The sequence below is a fragment of the Pipistrellus hanaki genome, assembly GCF_964339955.1.
Source record: "Pipistrellus hanaki genome assembly, chromosome: 18".
NCBI lineage: Eukaryota > Metazoa > Chordata > Mammalia > Chiroptera > Vespertilionidae > Pipistrellus > Pipistrellus hanaki.
This window is the reverse complement of record NC_140520.1, coordinates 390,347-405,000: the sequence shown is the minus strand read 5'-3', so window position 1 is coordinate 405,000 and position 14,654 is coordinate 390,347. Positions and strand designations below refer to the sequence as shown.

At 48.7% G+C, this 14,654-nt stretch overlaps 1 protein-coding gene across 1 annotated transcript in view; it reads left to right on the top strand.

The window, feature by feature from the left end:
- The first annotated feature begins 4,658 nt into the window (after positions 1-4,658).
- The window catches only part of LOC311613019 (butyrophilin subfamily 3 member A3-like), a 53,521-nt gene continuing 43,525 nt past the window's right edge, over positions 4,659-14,654 (top strand). The window contains exons 1-3 of the mRNA XM_084866504.1: positions 4,659-4,714; positions 10,410-10,494; positions 10,713-11,054. Of these exons, the coding sequence (XP_084722630.1) occupies positions 4,688-4,714; positions 10,410-10,494; positions 10,713-11,054 (454 nt within the window). The 5' untranslated portion in view covers positions 4,659-4,687. The remainder of the gene's footprint in view (positions 4,715-10,409; positions 10,495-10,712; positions 11,055-14,654) is intronic.

The window sequence follows — 14,654 nt, the reverse complement described above, 5'->3', positions numbered from 1 at the left end:
TCTGGTGCGGCCAGGCCCGGAGCAGCGGCTGCCAGGCTGGGAGCGGCCAGGCCCGGAGCAGCCGGGTCTGGTGCGGCCAGGCCCGGAGCAGCGGCTGCCAGGCTGGGAGCGGCCAGGCCCGGAGCAGCCGGGTCTGGTGCGGCCAGGCCGGGAGCAGCGGCTGCCAGGCTGGGAGCGGCCAGGCCCGGAGTAGCCGGGTCTGGTGCGGCCAGGCCAGGAGCAATGGCTGCCAGGCTGGGAGCGGCCAGGCCCGGAGCAGCGGCTGCCAGGCTGGGAGCGGCCAGATCCGGAGCAGCAGCTGCCAGGCTGGGAGCGGCCAGGCCCGGAACAGCCGGGTCTGGTGCGGCCAGGCCAGGAGCAATGGCTGCCAGGCTGGGAGCAGCCAGGCCCGGAGCAGCGGCTGTCAGGCTGGGAGCGGCCAGGCCCGGAGCGGCCGGGACCGGAGCAACCGGTCCCAGAGCAGCCGGGTCGGGTGCGGCCAGGCCTGAAGCAGCAACAGCCAAGTCCAGAGCAACTAGGTCGGGAGCGGCAGTGACCAGACCCGGAGCAGCTGGTTGTGGAACGAACCAGAGCAACAGAGGCCAGGCCCGGAGCAGCCAGGCCCGAAACAGCTCGCTCCTCGCCTGTACCTGCCCACAGCTGCCTCTCAGACATGGCTGGAAACTTTTGCGGGAACTTGAGGGTCTGCTGAATCAAGTGATGAAGGCTTAGATCTGGATGTGTTGAGTTAGTATAGCGCTGGGGTGCTGATCTGTGAGTGCCTTGGGTGGGGCCTGGATGAGGCTGGTTGACCTATTTGGAAATGTCTTTTGTGTGAAGTGTATCATTGGGCATGTGGAGGTATTATTGATATGAGAAAATGCTAAGTAACAGATTTACTATCTGAAAAGGGATTTACTATCGGGGAAAGGGAGGGAGGAAGAGACTGAACATAAACTGTGCACCTATGGATGAGGACAATGGGGGATGGGGAGGGGGCAGAGGGTGGGGTGGGAACCTGGTGGAGGGGGGAAGAAAAGAGGAACCTTTGTAATAATATGAACAATAAAGATTGATTTAAAAAAAAAACAAACAAACAAAAAAAAAAAACCCAATTTTAGCAGAGGATGGTTTCGATCCATCGACCTCTGGGTTATGGGCCCAGCACGCTTCCGCTGCGCCACTCTGCTCCACTGGGAGAAGTTTTGCAAGTTAGTGTTCAGCTGACTTTTGGTTTGACCATTTTTCTTTTTTTCCCTTTTTTTCCTTCCCATTTTCCAACTTTCAGAATTAAATGTGTTTTCTCTTTCTCCAGATGAATATCCTATTGTAATACGATGGCCCATGGGACTGAACTAACTGAATATTACTTTTCAGATTATCTGTTTACTTTCTTTCTTAAGGAGTTTAAGGAGAGCATCAAAAGTTCAGAGAAAGAGGGTTTGTTTTTCTTCTGGATACGATTTAACTTCACCGACAAGAATCTTCAAATCCCCTCTGCACTACCCCCTCCCACGCTATCGTCCGTAGTTGCAGCTAAAATCAGAGAGCAAAAAGTTTTAAACAACCAACTGACCCCGACGTGATTTGAACACGCAACCTTCTGATCTGGAGTCAGACGCGCTACCGTTGCGCCACGAGGTCACCGTAGGTTGTGGTCGTTTAAATCTAGTCAGCTGATCTATGGCATTAATTTTCAATACTTCCTGCAAAGCGCGCAACTGGATGTGATCATGCCAGACTTCCTCCTCCAAGCAATCCCCGATTCTCTCCGCCTCCGAATTGTTTACATTTGCACGCCACCCGATTCAATTTCTTTTCTTATCTAGTTTTCTGCATATATGTAAAAAATAAAAATAAAAATAGGCGTTTGGGGACTTTTGTTGTTTTTGTCGGTCGCTGCGGAGTGGAGTGGGGGAGGTGAAGATCAGGTGAGGGTGGTGTTGGGCTTTCAGGAAATACACACACCAGGGGAGGACTGAGTCTGCAGGTCTGGTGTTGCCAGAGAATTCTGGGTGACCGGCTGCTGCCTGAAACCTGAAATGTGTCCTTGCCTCGCCTCCCCACAGGCTTGCTGTGAATTTACATCTGCCACAGGCCTAGAAGGATGTCTCCCCGCACATGGAGAGCTCTCAACAAATGCTGGTGCCATTGCTGTTAGTGCAAAGTTTGCTGAAATTCTTACCTGCATTTGCCCACATCGCCAGAGATTGTGGGTAAAATTACATTTGTCAATAGTTAATTTCTTCTATAGATTTAGAGGTTGTTTTTTTTTTTTTTTTTTTTTTTGTCATAAAACAGTAATATTGGCTTATTTCGATGTTAGAATTATTTTTTTAAATTACAAAATAAACAAAAAAAAAATAAAAAGAAGGGGCAAAACTATTATTCTTGAGAGCATGTGAGATCTTGCTCCCCCAGTATGCTGTCAGTTGGCTCAGATAAACTCATTACCATTTTTTTTTTTAATGGCAATCATCCGTAGTTGAAGCTAAAATCAGCGCGAGATTTGCAAAATAGGCCGCAGGTGAACCTGGTCATTAGCCTCAACTCCAATTGGCAGCTGGAGTGAAAAACTCAGTGAAAGACTTGAACTGGGGCGGCCGCCCACAGCTCCATTTGCACCTCGGCACCGCGGTGGTGGCGGTGGGATGGGTGCCCTGGGGTTGCCCACTGCGTGGCAGCTCCACCTCCAGGACCACGGCGTCTCCACGTTCAAGAACTGGCCCTTCTGGGGGGCTGCGCCTGCACCCCAGAACGGATGGCCGCGGCGGCCAGCTCCATCCTCAGCTCCACGAGAACCAGCCCCACCAGGCCCAGGGCTGTGCTGCTTCCACGAGCTGGAAGGCTGGGCGCCAGACCAAGGCCCCAGAGGGGACACAGGAAGCGCCCATCTGCCTGTGCCTTTGAAGGAGTCGCCCTCAGTGAATTTTTGAAACTGGACGAAGAAAGAGCCAAGAACAACGTGGCCAAGGAAGCCAACCATAAGCAGAAAGTTTATGCTCTTCATTATAGTCCACCAATGAGTGCAATCATGTGATGCTGAGTGGCTTATTTCACTTAGCATGATGCTCTCCAGCTCCGTGCATGCTGCTGCAAATGGTAAGAGTTCCTTCTTTTTTACAGCAGTGTAGTATTCCACGGTATAGACAGACCGAGGGTTTTAATCCACTCATCGCTGATGGCACCGAGGCTGCTTCCAAATCTTAGCTATGGTGATGGCACTGTTGTGAACATAGGGGGGCATACAGTGTATCCTCTCTGGGTGGTGCTTCTGGTTTCTTGGGATATATTCCTGGAAGTGGCATTCCTGGGTCTCAAAGAAATGCATTTACTTATATATTTGTCCATCTATTTGTTTTCGTTGCTATTTATTGATAATTGAGCACCTCACGGCTGATGTGTCTGGTGGTTCACCAGCAGCGGCTGCACGTCTGGGTAACGGTTCAGAAGTGAGCCTGCTGCTCCTTCTCAATGACCAGCTCCCGGTTTGGAGCCTGTGGGGCCCTTTCTCTGCGGAGCTGGAGACCCGGCCGGGGCAGCGCCCCCTCGACTGTGCTGAGCTCCCTGTGCAGCCGGAGCCTCAGCCTGGCGCCTCCTCAGCCCCGGGGTGGAGGGTTGTGACCTCCGACCCGGTTCTGATAGCGGACTTGGTCTCTGTGTCCGTGTTTCCGCTCCTGAGAGGGAGAACACGGGAAGCGGAACCCTTAAAGCAAAACCCACACCGGAAACAAGGCGGGGGGGGGGCGAGTTCCGGGGCACTTCCCCAGGGAGCCCGGAAGTTCAAAGGTCCTAACGGAAGTACAAAGCTCCTAACGTTCCTTGGCCTGACTTCCTTCTGGACCCCCTGACTCCTTTTAGAGCCCCTGTGATGAGTGACCCCGTTTTAGTTACAAAAGCGCAAACATTGGGATAACAGCCCACAAGAGAACGCTTCCCGAGAATCCAGGGGCCTGGGCCTGTCCTCTGCGACAGGCCGCGTGTGACATATTGCTGCTGCTCATTGGATTCCCTATTGGTTGCTCCTGCTCGCGCTCCTGTTTCTTCCTTGCTAGTGACCCTGGTAGGCTGCCGTGTGGCCCTAGAAGCTGAAGGGAGCATGGCCACGCAGGCCCACAGGCCACGGACTGCAGCTGGGAGCATAAGCTCACCAGCCAGATGCTGGACTGGGCAGGGATGTGCCAACATGGAGCAGGATCTCTGGGAATGGCTTGCATCCTGGTTCTGCTGAGGACAGAATAGACGTTTTCATGCAGGACGGAGTGAGATGGGCCCTTGGAAACTCAGGAGTTTGATTCCACAGAAATAAAGCTTTCTGCAGGATCTCATCCTCCTTTGGGGCCTCAGGAAATGTTTGTTCCCATGGCACCCCAAGAAATCTACTCCAGTCAGCAACAGATAGAGACACATAGAGCACCCCACCGATCACACACCCAGAGCAAAGTTAAGGTTATTATCATTATATTTTACAACAAGGGCTTTCAAAGAGGGACTTTGCACTTTTTCTCCTCCTGAGCAAGCTTTCTTTTCCCCTCCCTCCCTTTCCTCCAGATCAGAGACTCATCTGCAGTGAAGACCTAAGGAGTGCCTCTGCTCTGTGGTTTTCAGCTAAAAGTGCCAACTGTAAGTGGGGGAGTGGGTGAAAGCCAGGGCACCAGGTCTCTTTAGGAGAGAGGCTGATGAGCTGGGTGAGCCTTCAGGTGAGAACATGGTGAGACCTCGTTGTCAGGGCAAGGTAAGTCCTGAACTCAGAAATCTGTGGGAGGGAGACAACCAGAATGAGTGAGCTGACACCTGCATGTTCCTAAGAACTTCCTGGGGTCACTGAGGCCTCTGATGGGCTCTCCTGCTCCTCTGTGGGAGTGTGTTCTAAGAGATTCTGAAAGACAGGCCGATACTGAACCCAGGTTCAGCTGCCTGCCACTGGAAAGATCACATGGAGATCATGGGACTGGTGGGAGGAATGTAGGCTTATTTTAGAGCCTGCAGCTTCAGAAGATGGGAGACTCAGCTGCAAAGACAATTGGACATGGGCAGGGGTTTAGTAAGAAAAAGAAGAGGGGGGAAGAACAATAAAGGAATAAAAAGCAGGGGGTTGAGAGTTCTCCATTGAGGGGACAAAGTGCAAGCCAACACAGTCTGTGCAGATCAGTGGTAGAAGGTCAGCAAATCTTCCGGGGATGGAATGTCTGCTTTTCCTGAAGTTAGTTCCTAGAATTAAGTAAATAGGCTGTTTATGTGCACTCACATTTACAGAAATAATGTTAAAATAATGGTGGGATAGGTTACAAGATGTGCAGTTTCAAAACTTATTTGAAAAGATGTTATTTACAGAATCATATGTAATCTTCAATAATAAAAGTGTGATATGCTAATTATACCAGATGGCTAAACTATCTCTGGACAAAGTGGGATGGGAGAGCAGAGCCCCTTGCATGAATTTTGTGTAACAGGCCTCTAGTTGTAATATAAAAGTATATGAGTCAGCATAGGTATATAGCAGTTGGAGAATGGATAAACACATCGTCTGACAGTAGAGGGGTTTCCAATCCATATGTGTGTTGGCCATCTGTGCCTCCTCTTTATATAAATGTCAATTCAGGTCCTCTGTTCCTTTTGTTTTTATTTATTTATTTTTTAATGTATTTTATTGATTTTGTACAGAGAGGAAGGGAGAGAGATAGAGAAACAACAATGAAGGAGAGTCATCGATCAGCTGCCTCTTGCACACCCCCTACTGGGGATATGCCTGCAACCAAGGTACATGCCCTTGACTGAAATCGAACCCGGGTCCCTCAGTCCCCAAGCCGACTCTCTATCCATTGAGCCAAACCAGTCTCGGCCCTCTGTTCCTTTTAAATTGTATTGTTTTGTTTGTTTGTTGCTGTTAAATTGTATGAATTTTTAATAAATTCTGGATATTAACTCCGTATTAGAAGTGTCTTTGGCTAAAATATTCTTCCCTTCAGTAGGTTGTCTTTTTGTGTCATATGGTCCCATTTGTTTACTTATTTTCTTGCCCTTGCCTGAGGACACACATAGAAAAAATATATTACTAAGAGAAATGTCAGATGTGCATTCCTCTATTTTCTGCTAGTTTTATAGTTTTGGGTATCACATTTAATCTTTAATCCATATTGTGTATATTCTAATATATGGTGTAAGAAAGTGAGCCAATTTTTTTTTTGCATGTATCTGTCCAGTTTTACCCATAGCATTTTGAAAAGACTCTTTACCCCACTGCATATTCTTTTTTTTCTTTTCTTTTTTTTTCTTTTTTCTTTTTTTTTTGAGTTTTCTTTTTTCTTTTTTTCCCAGAACTTTTCTTTTTTTTATTTTTTATTTTTACAATAGATATTTCTTTTATTTTTTTATATTTTATTTCTTTATTGATTTTTTTTTTGCCCCCTTCCCTCCTTCCCACACATCTCCTCCCTCCCCAGAGTTTTATGTCCATTGGTTGTACTTATATGCATGTATAAAAGTCCTTCGATTGATCTATTATCTCCTCCAGATCTTCCTCCCCTCCCCGCTGTAATTTGACAGTCTGCTTGTTGTCTTTTTTTTTTTTTTTAATATATTTTATTGATTTTTACAGAGAGGAAGGGAAGAGAGATGAGAGCCAGAAATGTCAATGAGAGAGAAACATCCACCAGCTGCCTCCTGCATACCCCCCACCGGGGATGTGCCCGCAACCAACGTACATGCCCTTGATCGGAATCAAACCCGGGACCTTTCAGTCCGCAGACCAATGCTCTACCACTGAGCCAAACAGGTTTCAGCCCCACTACATATTCTTGCCTCCTTTGTCACAGATTAGTTGACCATGTAAGTGAGAGTTCTTTTCTGGGCTCTCTGCCTGTCCCATTGAACTGGGTGTCTGCTTATATGCCAGCACCATGCTGTTTTTATTAGTGTAGACACTTTTGTATAGTTTGATATCAGGAAGTAGATGCCTTCAACTTTGTTCTTTCTCAAGACTTCTTTGGATATGAAGGGTCTTTGTGGTTCCATATAAGTTTAGGACTAGTTGTTCTATTTCTGAAAAGAAGGCCATTGAATGTGAATATTGTTTTAGGCCAGTGGTTGGCAAATTCATTAGTCAACAGAGCCAAATATCAACAGTACAACGATTGAAATTTCTTTTGAGAGCCAAATTTTTTAAACTTAAACTTCTTCTAATGCCACTTCTTCAAAATAGACTCATCCAGGTCATGGTATTTTGTGGAAGAGCCACACTCAAGGGGCCAGCGAGCCACATGTGGCTCACAAGCTGCAGTTTGTCAACTACAGCTTTAGGCAGTAAGGACATTTTAATAATATTAATCCTTCCAACCCATAAGCATGGTATACCCTATCCTTCCATTTATTTGAATCCTCTTCAATTTCTTTCTTCAGTGTCTTATAGTTTTCAGCCTATAGGTCTTTCATTTCTTTGGTTAAATTTATTCCTGGATATTTTATACTATGTGGGTAAACTTGTAAATGAGATTTAAAATTTTTCTCTTTCTGATTTTTCATTATTGCTGTATAGAAATTCAACAGGTTTCTGATTTTCTATCCCTGTAACCTTACTGAACTCATTGACTGGTTCTGATGGTGGTTTTCTTTGGTGGAGTCTTCAGGTTTTTCTATATATTGTATCATGTCCTCTGCAAATAGTGAGAATTTTACTTCTTCCTTTCTGATTTGTATGCTTTCTATTTTTTTTTGTCTTGTCTAACTGCTGTGGACAGTACTTCTAATACTGTGGGAGCACAAGTGGTGAGAGTGGGCATCCTTGTCTTACTCCTGATCTTAGTTATTAGAGAATAACTTTTCATCTTTTCACCACTGAGTATTATCATAACTGTAGGCTTAGGAATCATGTTTTTAATAAAAATGTTTGTTATTATTACATAACTGGATCTAATTTGGGAATTTCAATTGTATCTATATTTGTTATTGTAGATTTTACTATGGTGAAGAGCATTTATATAAACCTTAGTGTTAATGGCTATTTTTTATTTAAGAGTAGTTCCTGCAAAAGGTCTTTTTGGATTAAAGAATAAACATTTTAAAGTATATATATATATATATATATATATATATATATACACACACACACACACACACACACACACACATATATCCTACCTAATAAAAGAGTAGTATGCAAATTAACCATCACTCTACCACATCCACCATGCCCACCAGCCAATCAGAGCAAGTATGCAAATAAACCCAACCAAGATGGCTACAGCCAGGGGAGCAGAAGGGAGGCTTGGGTTTCCCAGGCAACAGAGGAAGCCAAGCTTTCTGCCTGCTCTTACCTGCCTAAGCCTCCACTCAAGGCTACAAGTTTCAATTATAGAAGGTAAACAAATCTAAACAGAAATGGCTGCAGACCAGGGAGCAAGCAGGAGGCTTGGCTCTGCTCCAGGCTACAAAGTTTCAATTGTAGAAGGTAAATAAATTCCAGATACCAGGACCTCACTTGGGTCACCAAGGGGTGTGACTGGCCTGCAAACCACCACAGGCCACTCGCTCAGGCCACCCTATGCCCCAAGGAAACCCTCACCCTGATCTGGGCCACTTTCCAGGGCAAACCAGCTGGCCCCAACCTATGCACCAGGCCTCGATTCTATCTAATAAAAGAGTAATATACAGATTGACCATCACTCCAACACACAATAGCTGCCCCCATGTGGTCAAAGATACTGTACCCATGTGGACACAAGATGGCCACCACAAGATGGCCAGCAGGGGAGGGCAGTTGGGAGGCACCAGGCCTGCAAGGGAGGGCAGTTGAGAAGGACCAGGCCTGCAAGGAAGGGCAGTTGGAGGCAATCAACCCTGCAGGGGAGGGCAGTTAGGGGTGACAGAGAAGGGAAGTTGGGGGCAGACAGGCTGACAGTGGAGCAGTTAGATATCAATCAGGCTGGCATGGGAGGGGTTAGGGGGTGATCAGGCTGGCAGACAGAAGCACTTAGGGGCAATCAGGAGGGCAGGCAAGCAAGCAGTTGGGAGCCAGCAATCCTGGTTTGTGAGAAGGATGTCTGACTGTCAGTTTAGGGCAGTCAGACATCCCTCGAGGGGTCCCAGATTGCAGAGGGTGCAGGCTGGGCTGAGGGACACCTCCCAACCCCCCACCCCATGCATGAATTTGGTGCACTGGGTCTCTAATATATATATATATATATATATATATATAATATCCAAAATATGTCCAGAAATATTTACATTCCTATATTGCAAAGTATGTGGTTCCCATTAAAAATTATTTATATTTTACTCATTTCTATTTTAAAATAGTTTATAATGAAGAATAAAGACAATAGCTATCTCCCAAAATCAATGGAAATAGATTCCCCACTCTTTCAATTTAAAATTTCAAACGTTCAGGTAATTCAGAAAGTACAGGTAGCAGAGGCCTCCAGCTGCTGCTCTAAGGGCAGAGGGAGCCCCTGGCGGCTGAGAAGAAGTGAAGTGAGGGAGCAGGAAGGTGCGGGCTGTGGTGTGGAGCATAGACTGAGGGGCCCAGTAGAATCAGAGCTCAGAGAGGGGGTCCTGCGTTAATCAGAGTGACAGCATGGACAGGCTGTCCCAGGAAGTGTGGGCAAGTGGAGGCTTCTGAGCCCATTGGACAGCAGAGCCCAGGACTCCCAGGTGGCCGGGGCCAAGGGACATACACTTAAGGTTCATACTTTCTGATTGTGTTCCATGTTTGAGTCAAAAGTGAAGAGCTCCCTTGCCAGGACCGATTTGGCTCAGTGGATAGAGTGTTGGCCTGCAGACTGAAGGGTCCTGGGTTCGATTCCGGTCAAGGGCATGTACCTTGGTTGCGGGCACATCCCCAGTGGGGGGTGTGCAGGAGGCAGCTGGTCCATGTTTCTCTCTCATTGACGTTTCTAACTCTTTGTCCCTTTCAATTCCTCTCTGTGTAAAATCAATGAAATATATTAAAAAAAAAAAAAAAAAAAAAAAAGTCAAGAGCTCCCAAGTAGACATTTGCGAGGAGGTTCTGGGGTCACCAGTGATGGTGAGTGCACGGGAGTCGGCCCTGGAGAGGCAGAGGTCTTTTATATATCTATATCTATATCTATATCTATATCTATATCTATATCTATATCTATATCTATATCTATATCTATATCTATATATTGATTTTTCACAGAGAGGAAGGGAGAGGGATAGAAAGTCAGAAACATCGATGAGAGAGAAACATCAATTAGCTGCCTCCTACACACCCCCCCCTGGGGATGTGCCCGCAACCAAGGTACATGCCCTTGACCGGAATCTAACCCAGGACCCTTGAGTCCGCAGGCTGACGCTCTACCCACTGAGCCAAACCAGTTTCGGCGAGGCAGAGGTCTTATTTGTTTTCTCCATCTTCTTCCAGGTCATCATTTCTACCCACTCCTCCTGGTGTCTCTCTGTCTGCACAACAGCCCACAATGGTGAGGTCCCTGGCCTTCTATCTGCTCCACTTCCCCGTCTGCCTCGCCTTGGTCCAGCTGCTCACGCCCTGCTCAGGTAGGAGCATCTGCATTTATGTGTCTGGAGCAGTTACCTCTAATGCCCAGTCAGAACCTTGGACTCCTCCCCATACCTGGGAGGCCCATCCAGACTGTACACCTGTCAGGACTGAGTGCCTGTCTAGGTGTTTCTTACCTCACCCTTGCAGCCTGGGACACCCCCTTACTCTCTGGCCTCCAGTTCCCTCTGATGCAGCACCCCTTTCTGCTTCCCAGCTCAGTTTGCTGTGGTTGGACCCCCTGAGCCCATCCTGGCCATGGTGGGTGAAGTTGCTGAGCTGCCCTGTCACCTGTCCCCAATGATGAGCGCTGAGACCATGGACCTGATGTGGCGGCGATCTGGACACAAGCAGGTGGTACGTGCATATGCAGATGGCAAGGAAGGAACAGAGATAGCAGAGTATCAAGGGAGAGCTTCGATTTTCAGAGAGGACATCGCTGAGGGGAAGGCTGCTCTGCGGATTCTGAATGTCAGAGCCTCTGACAGTGGAACCTACCAGTGTTATTTCCAAGATGGCGATTTCCTTGCAAAAGCCCTGGTGGAGCTGAAGGTTGCAGGTGAGCCTGAGGTTGTTCTGAGCTCCTTCTTCTGTGGGGCCTGGGGACACAGGACAAGCCCACCTCACAGACTTCTGCCTGCACACCAGCAGCTTCCTCCCTCCTCCACCTCTACTTCCTGGGCCCTTGGCAGACACAGGTTCTCCTGCAGGAAGGGCCCCTCCTGAACCAAGTGAAGACTCCCCTCCTGCAGCCACCAGGGTCTCACAGGGATGTGGGGTTGGGGCAGGAAGGCTGAGGAAACCTCCCCTCAGTGGAGGGCACAGAGTTGAGTGGGTTCAGCTGTGTTCCATTCAGTGGACCTGGGCCCTCCAGGTGCTTGCTGCTGTGGGTCCAGGGAGGCTGAGCTGCAGGGACATCACCTGTGCTGCCATGTCCTCCAACCAAGACCCAGGATCACACCTGCAGTTGAACAAGTTGAGTTTAGGACTAGTTGCAGTGAGGAGAACACACAGGTGTGGAAACGTGGGGGACCCATGAGGGGGTGTCAGGGAGACTTGGTATAACGTTTGGGCTGATAGGGGACTGGGATAGTTTATGGAAGGAGGGCTTTGCTCTGTTCAGATGCTGTCAGGAGGGTGTGGGTGTAACCGGTCACTCACAGCCAGGACAGGAGATGTTTGCTGGTTGCTGTGGACTGGACATGGTCCATGTATTATTCTGTGTTCAGACCTGATGACTGAGTGGTCTTGTTTGATCCTGATCCATCACAGGGACAAAGCATCCTTATCTGATGCTGCTGTTCCATGAAATGGTTCATGTCCAACATCACTTCTCTTTCTCGGGGCACAGCCCTGCCTTGCACAGGAAGGAAGGAAGGAAAGAAGGAAGGAAGGAAGGAAGGAAGGGAGGGAGGGAGGGAGGGAGGGAGGGAGGGAGCGAGGGGGAGGGAGGGAGGGAGGGAGGTGGGGAGGGAGGGAGGGAGGGAGGGAGGGAGGGAGGGAGGGAGGAAAAGGAAAGGAATGGAAAGGAAATGAAAAGAAAGCAGGGAGGGAAGGAATAGAAGGTGAGGAATGTGTGGAAGGTCCTTGCTCTCTCCCTGCAGGGCCTCCTCAGCCGGCCTTAGTCCCTTCCTGAGACCACAGCTCCTCTGAAGAAACCCCTCCCTACAGACTGGGTTCTTGCAAGTCTTCAAAGGGCTTCCTCCCCGCTCCCCTGGGTTAAGAGCTTAGGGACTGGTGGTAACAGCTCACCGTTCCTGGCCCTGGGTCAGCTCTCTCCCCTGTAGTCATTCCCCTTCCACAACCACAAAATAAAATTCCCGAGTCCAAAGACCCGAAAAAGAGGCTGTAAACTCTAGATTAAGGGTGTCGAACTCAATCAGAGAAGGGGCCAAAATCTAAAATCCAGCCTAAATCGCGGGCCGAATGGTTTACTGAACAGTCATAAACTGACAATGTCATAAACTGACAGCGGAGTGCAGTGATGACAGCGCGGTGCGGGCCACATTGCAAGGCCTGGCGGGCTGGATTTGGCCCGCGGGCCTTGTGTTTGACACATGTGCTCTAGATCAATGGTATCAACAGTTCACCAAGGTGACTTTCATACCAGGAACAGTGTGGGTGGCAGCAATACAATGTGCATATCCTTCCCTCCACCTGGCAAAGCCTCAAGCTCACACAGGACAGGCAGGAGAGATGGGGTTAGATGCATGACCTGCCCTGATAAAGGGGAATGACTCACATGCTTGAGGGATGGGGGTTTAGGCACCCGCCCAGGGCAGGTGGAGGACTCCAGGTGTCTCTGAGGCGATTGTTTGGGAAGCAGTCTCTGTTCTGGCTGAGATCCAGCTGGATCCAGTTCGAGGGTCCACGAGGATCAGGCTGTGTTCACCTCACAGAACAGTCTCCCCCGCACAGGACACATTGCAAACAGCTTCCTATGAACCCTGCCTGGGTGATCTAGTGGAGTGTGCCCCATCCTAATGGGACCCTCCCCAGCACAGAGGCCTCCCCATGACTCAGGCTCCCTCTTCCTTCCCCAGCCCTGGGCTCTGATCTTCACGTTGGCATGAAGGGCTATGAGGATGGAGGGATCCGTGTGGAGTGCACGTCTGCAGGCTGGTATCCGCAGCCCCACGTAGAGTGGAGAGGTGATGGGGGAGAGAGCTTGCCGGCCATGGCAGCGCCTGGGGCTGCAGATGGAGAGGGTCTGTATGCAGTCACGTCGTCTGTGATCCTGAAAGGTGGCTCTGGGCAGGGGGTCTCCTGTGTCGTCAGAAACCCCCTGCTCAGCCAGGAGAAGACAGCGAGGGTCTCCATTGCAGGTGAGTGCCTGGCCCCACCCTGAGCTCAGCTGTGGCCACTGGGAGAAGGAGGCCTGACTGTCTGCTGCTGACCTGGGTCTGTGCTCAGAGCAGGCACCTGGGTGCCCTTTGCCCCATGAAGCTGTTTATGTCAGACATTTTCCGAGCATCCCAGCTGCCACCCACTGGGACAGGCAATGGAGATGGGACAAATGGTAACTAAGCAAATGCATGACAAAGTGGGGAAATATGTGCAGACATGTCCTGGAGAAAGGGCTAATCTCCTCAAACAGAGAGCAGCTCTGTAGAGAAATGAATGGTTCCCAGAAGGAAATGCCTGGGAAAGGTTGTCCAGTTTCACTGAACAAAGAGATGTTCTCACCTGTGAGATTGACAGTAAAACATACAGCATGTCCTTGGTAACATTGATGGCAGGACTGTGGGGAGACAGTCACTCTTAGATGTGTGATGCTATAATTTGGTATATTTTTGTATAAATTGACTCAGCTTATATTGGGGGACAGTAGAACAATCTTAACCCAAACTACTTATTTATTAACCCAAATCCCAGTTCTAGGAATCTTTCTGACAGATCAGCTCGGCTTTGTGTGACATCACTGATGGACAAAGTTATTTCTTTTTAAAAATAATATTTTTATTGATTTCAAAGAGGAAGGGAGAGGGAGAGGGAGATAGAAAAATCAATGATGAGAGAATCATGGGTCAGCTGCCTTCTGCATGACCCACACTGGGGACCAAACCCATAACCCAGGAAAGTGCCTTTAACCAGAATCAAGCCTGGGGCCCTTCAGTCCACAGGCCAATGCACTATTCACTGAGCCAAACCGGCCAGGGCACAAAGTTATTTTTAGAGCACCTGTTGTAATAACAAAACTCAGAGACAGTTCAAATGCCACCCATGAGGACTCCTGTGTCATGGAGGCTGCCCTGAGGGAGGAAGCACAGTTGTGTCTCCATGCCAAGAGGGAAAGGTCCCCAGGACCCACAACACACTGAGAAATGAGCTGTGGATCAGCTTCTGTAGATGCTGCCTGTAGTGTAAGCAAGAAAAATAAGAATATGTTTATGTTTTATATATATGCTAGAGGCCTGGTGCACAAAATTTGTGCACTGGGGGAGGGGGAGTTGTCCTTCAGCCCAGCATGCACCTTCTCCAGTCTGGGTCATCCATCTCACAATCCCTCAGAGTCATCCCTCAGGGGCATCCCTCTCACAATCCAGGAATACTGGGTCCTAAACACTCACCTTCCTGACAGCTTGATTGCCCCTAACAGCTCGTCTGCCTGTCTGCCTGATTGCCCCTAACCACTTTCCTGCCTGCCTACCTGATTGTC